Raw genomic sequence first — 12,613 nt, forward strand, 5'->3', positions numbered from 1 at the left:
TTAATGGTTTCAAGTAGTTTTTTATTCTCAATCAAGGTAGCTTGGAATACTCTTTTCAAGGTGTCGTTCTCAGTAGCCAGCAGACTTAGCTTGACCTTAAGACCATCAAGCTCTTTTTGCTGCATGCAGCTTGATTTGCTTGACTTATCTTTTAGGTCAGCTCTTTCTGCCTTTACTTCCTCGAACTCCTTGGATAATGCTTTGTATTCATTAGCCATTTCGTGTAAAGCAGTAACTAAATCACTGTGAGTAAATTCAGGTGAGCCAAAGTCAAATACCTCCTCAGCTTCTTCTTCGATGTCGGCCATAAGGCATTCCACTTTTTCATCATCGCTGTCATCTGAAGAGCTTCCGGTATTGGAGTTGTCAGAGTCAGACTCAGCCCACTTGTTTTTGCTTTCGTCTGCTACTAGAACCCTTTGGTCTCTTCTTTTTCTAAACGTCCTTTTATCCTCCTTACCCCTTCTTCTTTCGGAGAATTGCTTCTGATCATTGTTCTTAGGCTTGGTGCAGTCTGCAATGAAGTGGCCTGGCTTTCCACAGTTAAAACAAGTAGGACCATCGTTTGTATGGTCCGATTTATGATAATTTTTAAATTTAGAATTGTTTTTACGCATAAATTTACCAAATTTCTTGACAAAGAGTGTCATGGCTTCATTGCTGATTTGCTCAGCTGATCTCTTTGGAGCTTCCTCGACCGGTGGACATATCACGGTTGAGGTTAAGGCCTTGGTTGGTTGAGAAGTAGATGGTTCATCTTCTGTTCTCATGTTGAGCTCGAACTCATAGGCTTTGAGATCTGCAAAGAGATCATGCAGTTCAACCTTGCTCAAGTCTTTTGACTCTCTCATGGCCACTGTCTTGATCTCCCATTCTTTGGGCAGAGCTCTCATAACCTTCACAGCAATTTCACGGTTAGTATAAGTTTTACCTAAAGCAATAAGATCACAGATGATACTACTGAACCGTTCATCAAATTCAGCCATGGTTTCCCCTGGCTTCATTTTGGCGTTGTCATATTTTTGAATGGCCAGAGTGAGTTTGTTTTCCTTTGTCTGGTCATTCCCTTCACACAGCTGAGTGAGCTTCTCCCAAATCTCCTTTGCTGTGGAACATGACTTGATTTTGCTGAACATATTCTTGTCCAGTGTTTTGTATAGGATGTCCCGGGCCACATTGTCAAGATTGGCCTTCTTTTTGTCCTCAGTGGTCCACTCAGCTCTTGGTTTCTCAATCATTTGTCCTGCACCATCGGCTAGAGCTGGGTTGACCTTCATAATTTTGATAGGACCGTCTGTTATGACATATAGCATGTCATCATCCTGTGCTGCAAGATGTGCCTGCATGCGAATTTTCCAATCATCATACTCTTCTTTAGAGAACATAGGAATTCTGTTGAAAGAAGTCATGATTTGAAAACTTCAGATCAGCAGTTGAGAAAGGAACCCGCTTTGATACCACTTGTTGGGATCGGTTCAGAGGGTAGAGGGGGGGTGAATACACTCTGAAACTTTTCTTCTTCTTCTTTAAAATGATCAAGTGAGGTTTAGTTCACTTAATCAGTTTTCTCAACTTCTAAAACGTTTTGAACAACTTTAAATAGTGCGGAAATAGTTCAGAGGTTTTAGTGATGCAAAGTTTATAATGCAATGTATGAGCAGGATGTAAGATAAATGGCAGTAAATGCTAAAGCACGATTTTATGGAAGTTCGAAGGCTTAATCCTTCTACGTCTCCCCTTCTTCCACTTAGGAAGGAATTCACTAGAAGACTTTGGTTATTACAACGTCTTGTAATACACCCACTTCAGACTTAGGACTTATCCAATGCCTAATCCGAAACTCCTAGATTTACACAGATAAGATTCTCAGTTCTTATCAGACTGGTGGAAGCTTTCAGAGCAGCTTCAAGTCTCTTCAACACTGAGTATAGTTGAGTTGAGCTTCTCAGACTGCAGAGCGGTCGAGAGGCTTGAAAACCCTAGGATGATCCTTGACGATCAGATATGTGAACTGTAGGCGAGGGTTTATTTGAGCAGCAGATGAATGATCTTGTAAGTGTGCTCAGGTATATCAGATGAGGACTTCTGATATTAGTCAAGTGATTGAAATTTTTCTGAGTTGCTTGTCTCTCTTCGTTGTCTCGTATCACTTGTTGTTCACGTTGTATGTTTTCTTTTTGAGCAATCTTCCCTTTATATAGGTCAATCATCAACGTCTTTATTTTGAACGTTCTGATGCTGCATTGAATGCACATTTAATGCTCATAAATGCATTGATGATTCTGCATGAGGATCGTACACTGCAGACAACTTCCAGGGTCCAAAACTGGAATAAACGGTCGAATGCTTTATCTGCAGTCATTCTGTGTTTTTGCCATTTTGGTACAACCTGTTGTCTTGATTTGCAGGAGTCAACAAATCTTCTGAAACGCCGGTTCTGCTTTTAATAAAAGATCCTGCAAAGAACATCTTGTCACAGGTACTTGTCTCGAGATATCTAGATAGGCAGTTGGCATTCTACCGGTAGAGATATTTGTCCTCTGCTGGTTTGAATAACCAGTCGATAAGCTTGTGACTTCAACCGGTCGAGAGATAAAGGCGGTTGACAAGCTTCCGGTAGATAGATTTATCCTCTGCTGGTTTTGATAGCCAGTCGATAGGCTTGTGACTTCAGCCGGTCGAGAGCAAAGGCGGTTGACAAGCTTCCGGTAGAAGTTGTAGTAGATTCCTGAAATACAATGGTTGGCAGCACATTCCTATACAATGAGTTGTTGTTTGTTATCACCAAAATATCGGATTCAACACAGTCAATGAATGAACAAACAAAAAACGCGGAATTGGCTCGCCGTCGTGAAACTTATCGGAGGAGACAAAATAATTCAAGCTCATCAATTCCCGATGTATCTTCTCATGCTAATAATGATTTACTTGCACCAACTACTGGGATTCATGAATCAACTGATAACCTCGGTCAAAATTGTATGTACCTTTTATAATATTTGGAATTAAATTATTAGTTTATTGTAAAATAATTGATAAATATAAAAAATTAAAATAATTTTATATAATATACAACACCTCATAAATGATTCTCATTCTCAGATATTATCACATCAATCAATTTTTAAAAAGTTTATGTCTGTTATTCATGCTAGCTGTTGATGCAACTATGGTGCGCCAAACATGTCGCACAGAGTCAATATCTTATCGAACTTTCACATCAAATTTTGAGCGTGGAAGTAGTAGCACCCGTCCACCACAAACAAATTATGTTCCTCGAGGTATTCTACTATATCTTTATATAATTGATGCAGTATATACACGTAATATTTTTTTGCATTATTCATGATCTGTTCCAGTTTAACCGATTTATTCCCAAATTATAAATTTTATTTCAAAACATACTTTCTTTGCAAGTACGTAAAATACAAAATATAATTTTAAATTATTTGTATTACCTTTCAAAACAACCCGGTCACCAATCGTTGTCTTCATTCAATAAACTGATTTAATACCACTTCAACAGTTCAACAGTTTGTCTTCAAAAAATAATATTATTTTATCTTATTTTTATTTATTTTTGGTATATAAATATAAACATATTAATAAACATTTTTATATTTAAAAGAATATATGTCTTTATATTAGGTTTTAAATTTAAAATTTGTTAAATATATTTTTTAAATAAACAAATTTGCTGAACCATTTTAAATTTTTCACCGTTACGCTTATAAAAACATAAGTTAAAAATGTAAACAAAATTATAGTACTGTTGATATACGTTTCATACCTGTCATATTTAAAGAACAAAAAATAACAGTTTTATTTTTAATTAAAATTCTAATCACAATCTTATTGTATCACACTGAAAAGATATTTACTACTTTTGCAATATACACTTCTTCTGCCACCTGCCATAATATCCACTCTATATCATAACTCATTAGTTTAATAATTACAATACAAAGTATGTCTTCACAATCCAAGTCTTATCAAGTGCATTGAATTAATCTCTTGAATAATGTTTTTATTAATGGATCTGCCATCAATATTCTCTCTCAAATTCTTTATTCACTATTTTATAATTTCATAAAAATCAACTTTAATATCTCAAATTCTATTGAATAATATTTTTATTAATGGATCTGCCATCAATTTAATATCTCAAATTCTCTTTTTTACTTTTTAGTAATTTCATAAAAGTCTATCTGCCAGGTGAATAGATTTTTCTTCATCTTCTCTAAATTTTATGCTCAATTATAATATATTTGTATTACTTCAAAACATTTGAAATAGTTTAACTTTTATATGTAAAATACAAAACATGGTTGTAAATAGTTCATATTAACCTTCAAAACAACTAATATAGAACTTTTCTGTTGAAAAAAAACAACCTATTGCTAAAATATAGGATTAAAATATATATATTTAGAAAATACATAATGTAAAATATAAATTATAAAAATTATGCAAATATGCTACCTTAAATGTACATATGGTTTTTAAAAAATATGTAATAATAATTTGTCTCCATATTTTTATCGGTTCACTGTTCTATATGTATATTTCAATTAATTTTTATTTTTCCAAATTCAATCTTGCAGAAATCAACTTCAATGAAAACAATGTAACTACTAACGTACAACGAGGCCCACGTACACGTCCAGTTCCACGTCCACGTAGATATCATAACCTAGCAAGAAATTTCAGCGAATTTGAGAATAATTATCAGTGGCAGTTGCCTCACTCATCACTTTGTGTACACTGTCAAGCTCTATTATTTCATGGTGAAACATCACAATTTTGTTGTCGAAATGGAAATACAAAGTTAGATCCTATTCCATCTCCAGTTGAATTTCAAGAGCTTTATTCTATGAACAATGAAGAGGGCAAACATTTTCGGCAATACATAAGGGCATACAACCATGTTTTCTCTTTTACATCTATGGGAGTCAACGTGGATGAGTCTTTAGCAACACGTACAAATGGAGTTTACTCATTTCGTGTGCATGGATCAATATATCACTCCATTGGAAGTCTTCTACCAAATGAGAACTATAGGCCACGGTACATGCAGATGTGGATTGTAGACACAGATCATGATATAAACAATAGACTTCAAGAAAATCCAGAACTAAGGCGAGAACTCTTGATCAAGATACAAAAAATTCTTGATGAACACAATCCATTTGTACACGTGTTTCGACAAATTGGCCAGCGTGAAGACATACCTAACTGTAGGCTCATCATTAGGCAACAACAACCTAATGAACATCAATACAATCTACCAACAGCATCTCAAGTTGCAGTTGTCATTGTCGACAATGAATGTGAAGAAAATTTGAATGCTCGAGATATTATTATACAAGGAATAGGTGGAAATCTAATCAGCATTCAAGATATAGTTGGCTACTATGATCCTCTGCAGTATCCACTCCTTCTGCCACATGGTACATATGGTTGGGACATAAATAGTCGAAATATCGATGGTACTCGGCTAACATGCTTAAATTACTATGCGTATATTCTACAGGTTAGCAAAAAAAACCTATCATACTCTATCATTATCCTTCTTAATTAAATTTTTTTTAACATATACATCTAAACTCATATATTCTAATTCTCAATTCACCCAGATAAGAGAACATTCACCATCACTGTTGCTGCGAGGAGGGCGTCTATTTCAACAATACGTAGTTGACAATTATGTAAAGATTGAATCTCAAAGGCTACGATGGATACGTTCAAATCAACGTGAAATACGTTCAGAACTTTATCAAGGACTACAAGATTGCTTACATGGAGGTGAAAATAATGCAGGTACAATAACATAATAATTATAATATTATTATGATTTAAACCATATATTACAACACACACACATCTCATGCAATGTTCTAAAAATAAATTCGCCAGGAAATGTTGGTACCAGAATCGTACTACCGTCATCGTTTGGTGAAAGTCCACGTGATATGTACCAGCGATATCAAGATGCCATGACTTTGGTACAAACATATGGAAAACCCAATATAATGCTTACAATGACTTGCAATCCAAATTGGAGTGAGATAAAGTATCAACTACTCCCTGGGCAATCACCTCAAGACCGTCCTGACTTGATTACAAGGATATTTAGGTCAAAATTTGAAGAGTTTAAGAAAGATATTGTAGATCGAGGAGTTTTAGGAAAGGTTCTCTCTTATTCGTATGTCATTGAGTATCAGAAAAGAGGCCTTCCTCATGTCCATATGTTGATCATATTTCAAAATAATGACAAATTGTGCAGTCCAGATCAATTTGACTCAATTGTGCATGCTGAAATACCTTCAAAGACAGAAGAACCCAATTTACACAAATCAGTTCTCGCCCATATGGTACATGGCCCATGTGGATTACTCAATCCTAATTCTCCATGCATGATAAATGGAAAATGTAAGAAGAACTTTCCAAAGCCATTTGTCGAGTATACATCTCGAGGAAATGATTCATATCCTTTGTATCAAAGATGTGAAGGTGCACAAGTATCAGTTCCAAACAATCATGAATTTTTCATTGATAATGGTTGGGTTGTCCCATATAATCCGTACCTATTATTGAAATATGATTGTCATATTAATGTTGAAGTGTGTGGAGGAATCAAATGTGTCAAGTACATATACAAGTACATCCATAAAGGTCCTGATCGGGTTGCACTAGAGATACGAAATGGGCAAAACTGTGATGAAATCCAACAATACGTGGATGGAAGGTGGATTTGTGCACCTGAAGCATTGTGGAGAATTTTCTCTTTTGACTTCAGTAGGATGTATCCTTCAGTAATTAGGCTGCAATTACATACACCTAACCAACATTTGATTTATTTTCATCCCGAACAACACGTAAGTGACCTAATTGCAGATGATGGTAACTCTAAGACAATGCTTACTGAGTTTTTCAAAATGAATTGTGATTCTCAGTTGACTGGAAAGTATTTATATCAAGAATTTCCACAATATTACACATGGATAAAAGCGGGAAAAAAGTGGATTCGTCGAAGAAGCAACAATAAAGTGGTCGGAAGAGTATATGTCGTGTCTCCATCTGAAGGTGAGAGGTTTTATCTTCGTGTCCTTCTAAATCATGTGAGGGGACCAAGATCCTTTGAGGAACTGATGACTGTAAATGAGGTTCGATATTCAACATTTAAAGAGGCTGCTGAAAATAGAGGACTTTTGCAACAAGATGATTATGTCCACTAATGTATGCGAGAAGCATGCTCTGTTAGAATGCCATCTTCCCTAAGAAGATTATTTGTATCCATATTGGTGTTCTGTGAACCAGGCAGAGTTCGAGAACTATGGGATGAGTACCATCCTTATATGTGTGAAGATTATGGTAGAGCAATTTCATCAAGTAACTTCATTATAAACAAATTATTGCTTGAGCTACGAAGGTTTTTGCATTAGTACAACAAAAAACTTGATGATTTCGATTTGCCATCATTAAGTGCTGAGTTTCTTGAAGACACACCACTACCTAGAATAATTGAAGATGAACTTTCTATCCAGATTTCTGATGATGATTTGAGATCAATTGAACGTTTAAATCCTAAACAAATAATTGCATTTGACACCATCATGGAAAGTATTATGCAAAACCAATCAAAACTTTTTTTCATTGATGGTCCTGGAGGTACTGGTAAGACGTTTTTGTACCGCTCAATGTTGGCACAATTAAGAAAAACCGGTAAAATAATCATTGCGGTAGCAACATCTGGAATTGCTGCTACATTGTTGCCAGGTGGAAGAACTGCACATTCACGTTTTCAAATTCCACTTACACCAACCGCATCAACACTTTGCAGAATAAAAAAACAGCAGATCTTGCAGAACTCATAAGGCGTGCATCAGCTGTAGTTTGGGACGAGGCTCCAATGGCAAATCGCTATGCTTTTGAGAGTGTTAATAAGAGTTTTCAAGATATTATGGAAAACCAATTTCCATTTGGAGGGAAGACAATTATTTTTGGTGGTGATTTTCGGCAAGTACTACCGGTTGTTAAACGAGGATCAAAAGCAGCACAGATTGCTGCAAGCATTTCAAGGTCAACATTCTGGCATTGCGTTCAGATAATACGCCTTCAAGAAAATATGAGATATGCTCAAGATATGGAGTTTTCACAATTCCTCTTGCGTGTAGGTGATGGATTGCAACATACTGTGAATGAGGATTTTATAAAATTACCAGATTCGATTATCATACCATGGGAAGGTTAACAATCTATTCATCAATGGATCCTGTAATTTACATTTTTTTATTTTGATATGTTAATAATGAATTTTTGTTTTCAATCTTGAAACTTGTTTTTTTTTCTTTTTTTATTGGAGTCCATCATGTTAGCGAAAAATTGCTTCTGTGGTGGTCACGGATGGCGACATGTATTTTTGAAAGGTCACATAATATTCTAAAGAAATTACAAAGTTTCATTCCAAAATCCATGTTAACATTCATGTCGATTACATAAATAATTTATGGCAAATAATATGGTCTCCGATCAAAGGAAATATCCTATAGGTGTAGAAACACACAAAACTAAAAAAATTTTAAAATTGAAATCCAATAATCACTTTTGTGTTATTGCAAGCAATCTCTACATATTATTCGTTTTTGGATGGAATTTCCACTTTTGAAACAATAATACACATATATATAAATTTATTTTCCAATTAATATTACACAGTTATATTATTCTAAATATAGAAACAATTTATGCTAAAAAAATAAAGAAAAAATGTGTTAATGCTTGTCTAGAAATTTCCACGTTGCTGTCAAAAGATGACATTTTCACTCTGTCATTTTTTTGTTTAGTTGCTACACAAGATATATGGCAATTTATTCTTGTCTAGTTGGCAATGAATAACCAACTCATCCAATTTTAATGCTTTCCCAAGGTCTAGAAATTTTCACGTGGCTGTCAAAAGATGACAGTTTCACTATCATCCATTCATACTCACACACACATCGTTTGAGATAAAATTCACCACTAATCTAAATTTCATCGTATCAAATGGTGTGTTGTGATCGGTTTGGGACATTTTCACTCTTGTCATTTTTTTTTCGTTTTGTCGCTACACAAAATCGAGTGTCGAATTAATTCTTCCACACAATTAAAACATCGGAAAACGTCAATTGATTGATATACACACACACACACAACCCCTCTACCAACCTCCTTTGAGATAAATTCACCACTAATCTAAATTCCATCGTATCAAATGGTACGCTTGGCAAACTCCCATTGGTTGCAACAACAAATCTTTAGATTTTTGTCACCAAACATACAAAAATCTGAATCTAGTGGTGATATCAAAATGTCCCTAACCAATCACAACACCCCATTTGATTTCCAAAGATAAAGAATACGATAGAGCCCACTTGTATAAATACCTTACTAGCACTTCAACCAAAAATCAACCACTACTCCAAAACAATACAATTAGCAAAACCAGCCTTCTACAAACAGCAATGGCTTCATCTACAATGGCTCTCTCTTCCCCAGCCTTGGCCGGAAAGGCGGTCAAATCACCATCAACTTCAGAGATCACCGGCGCCGGGAGGATCTCCATGAGGAAGACTGCTTCAAAACCTGCTTCATCCGGCAGCCCGTGGTATGGCCCCGACCGTGTCAAGTACTTGGGACCATTCTCTGGTGAGTCCCCAAGCTACCTCACCGGTGAGTTCCCCGGAGACTACGGGTGGGACACCGCTGGACTCTCGGCAGACCCTGAAACATTCGCCAAGAACCGTGAGCTGGAGGTGATCCACAGCAGATGGGCCATGCTTGGAGCCCTGGGATGCGTCTTCCCAGAGCTCTTGTCTCGCAACGGTGTGAAATTCGGTGAAGCCGTGTGGTTCAAGGCTGGTTCACAGATCTTCAGCGAGGGTGGACTGGACTACTTGGGGAACCCGAGCTTGGTGCATGCACAGAGCATATTGGCCATCTGGGCTAGCCAGGTTATACTGATGGGAGCTGTTGAGGGGTACCGTATTGCCGGAGGGCCATTGGGAGAAATCACTGACCCACTGTACCCAGGTGGCAGCTTCGACCCATTGGGTCTTGCTGACGACCCTGAGTCATTCGCTGAGTTGAAGGTGAAGGAACTCAAGAATGGAAGGCTTGCCATGTTCTCCATGTTCGGATTCTTCGTTCAGGCTATCGTCACCGGAAAGGGTCCATTGGAGAACCTCGCCGACCACCTTGCAGACCCAGTCAACAACAATGCATGGGCCTACGCCACAAACTTCACTCCCGGCAAATGAATTTCACTGTTCAATTAAGGATGTATCCGTTTGTAATTAAACTTGTGAATGAATGAGTCGATTTTTTCCAGTGTTCTTATTCTCTTTAACAATTAAGCTTTATTTAACTCAGAACAAACTAAAAATATGTTATCACATTATTTACTCTAGAAATGAATATTTTATAAAAAAAAAAACCTTGAGAGAGGAGTCGGAGGTGTGAAAAACTAAACAAAAGAAGGGAATTTTTGTGTTCGAAGTTCGAACATAGGGGCAAACCCAAGTTTTGTGTGGAGGATACCAATAACTCCTATATATGTGGACACTTCAATACCGGCTAGTTTTGACTCAATAAAAGTGTCTGAATATCTACTTATTCCAATTTCTCGAACTTTTGGAAGAACTTTTTCTACCAAGGGATGTGCTTGAAATCTCCAGTATCTCTTTATCCTTTGTAGAGGGGCTACGCATCTGGAAATTCAGTAAAGATGGCCAATTTGGACCAAAAATCTTTTAACAGTTTTCCTTCATTAATACATCTATACAAAAGCTACGAGAATTCATGACCATAAGACAATGGATCGGTCACGATTAAGACGTTTGCTCACAAATAAACACTACAATTTCTTCCCTTGATGGCTACTAAAGATGTAGCAACATGAATTTAAACTGATACAGAGTTTGACACAGCCGCAAATATATCATTTTGAACGAAAGGACCAATTCTCCTTATGTACATTTCCATATCCCAGCTCATAACCACGTTGTTGAATGGAATCAAAATTTTTTAAAAAAAAAACTCAGAGCAGAGAGTACCTCAAATAAACCTCTGATCGGAAAAGGGGGCAGGCAATGAGAATGGTTCAGATCGAATCTTGTAGAGATTTCCCTAAACACCAACAAAGTTGAGATCGAATCTTGTAAAAACAAGAAAACAAATAGAAAATTAGACCAAAAAACCTCTAATCGGAGAGGAGAGTCGGCGCAACGGGCGGATGGCGGAGGAGATCGAGCATAGCAGCGGTGGAATTCTGCCCTGGATAATGAATGCCAGCTGACGGAGGGAGAGACTGGATTTTATTTTATATATTTTTAAGAAAAATACTTATTAGCGACCAATATTTGGATTTGGTTCCAAATTAGAGACCAAATTAATTATCGGTTTCAAATTAGAGATCAAAATAATTACCAATACCTAATTTGTACTGAAAATCAATCTGTTCCAAAATTGAGACCAAAATATATTGTACGTTTCAAAATTAGAGACCAGATATGAAATCTCGGTCGTAAAAAAGATATTTTTTAATTTTTTAGAAAATGTCATATTTAAAGATCGAATTTAATCTATCGGTTACTGATTAGAGATCGATGATTGTTTCTATCCCTAATTCCGTTCTAACATTTCTGATGTGGGTTTTGGTACACTTACTTTGCATTTTAGTATTTTTTGGTCCAACTGCATACGTGTCAACTTCTGATTGGTCCACTTAATGAGACATGTACCTATCAAAATTTGACACGTATGTAATTGGACCAAAAACACTGAAAATGCAAAGTTAGTGTACCAAAACCCACATCGGAAAAGTTAATGGACCAAAATCAAAACATGGACAAGTTATTAGACCAAAAAACTTATTTTCCCTTCATTTTGTGTGTCTTTGTTTTATTTATTATTTATGCATGCGTGTGTATTTCACTATCCTTGGTAATTTTGTAGGAAATTTACACAAAATCCAGATTCTTGAGCAAGTGCGAAAGAAAGCCGAGGCAACTAAAATATTGAAGTATTTGCATACCTTAAAGAAGAGATAGCTACTGCATTTGGAAGAATGATGAAATAAAGTTGGTCATGGTAAGAACAAAGGAATGGAGCACAGCTGCTGTGGCATGAACGAAAGCAGAAATCAGATCACAATTGTGAGTTTGTTGTGCACGGCGTATGCTCGAAGCGATGAAGAACAAGAAGAAGAGCAGTTGTGCAGAACCTGAAGACGAATCAAGATGCAGCGAGGTTGGCAATGAAAGGCGCAACATGTTGTGCTAACGAGAATGTTATCAGCGCTTGAGCCAGCGCTATCAAGCTTAAGACGATGGGAATAGCACTGGAACCAGCGCAATCGTGCAAGGGAAGGCGCTAACGCGCATGGTGTTTAGCGCTAGGTGGAAGCGCTATCGCGCTGAGGAGATGGGAACCGCACTAAGTCTGTGCTGTGTTATTTTCTTGGGGAAGAACCATGCTCGCTCGAGCAAGATTTGTGCTCGCTCGAGCGCGACGTCGGGAATCAGAAAAAATTAGAATTTTGGAAATTAAAAATCTTATTTTACGGGCTATTTTT

The 12,613-nt window shown here is 36.7% G+C and overlaps 2 protein-coding genes across 2 annotated transcripts; both read left to right on the forward strand.

Annotated features, from left to right (window-relative positions):
- The first annotated feature begins 2,738 nt into the window (after positions 1 to 2,738).
- On the forward strand, positions 2,739 to 7,238 carry LOC140878002 (uncharacterized). The gene is made up of 5 exons (XM_073281605.1): positions 2,739 to 2,979; positions 3,156 to 3,281; positions 4,605 to 5,533; positions 5,637 to 5,820; positions 5,917 to 7,238. Exons 1-5 carry the CDS (start codon positions 2,739 to 2,741, stop codon positions 7,236 to 7,238), a joined length of 2,802 nt encoding a protein of 933 aa, XP_073137706.1.
- Positions 7,239 to 9,288: 2,050 nt separating this feature from the next.
- On the forward strand, positions 9,289 to 10,368 carry LOC140881065 (chlorophyll a-b binding protein 3C, chloroplastic-like). Its single transcript, XM_073286059.1, has one exon. It carries the CDS (start codon positions 9,504 to 9,506, stop codon positions 10,296 to 10,298), a length of 795 nt encoding a protein of 264 aa, XP_073142160.1. The 5' UTR covers positions 9,289 to 9,503; the 3' UTR covers positions 10,299 to 10,368.
- Positions 10,369 to 12,613: the final 2,245 nt, after the last annotated feature.

Source organism: Henckelia pumila, chromosome 2 (genome assembly GCF_033568475.1).
Source record: "Henckelia pumila isolate YLH828 chromosome 2, ASM3356847v2, whole genome shotgun sequence".
NCBI lineage: Eukaryota > Viridiplantae > Streptophyta > Magnoliopsida > Lamiales > Gesneriaceae > Henckelia > Henckelia pumila.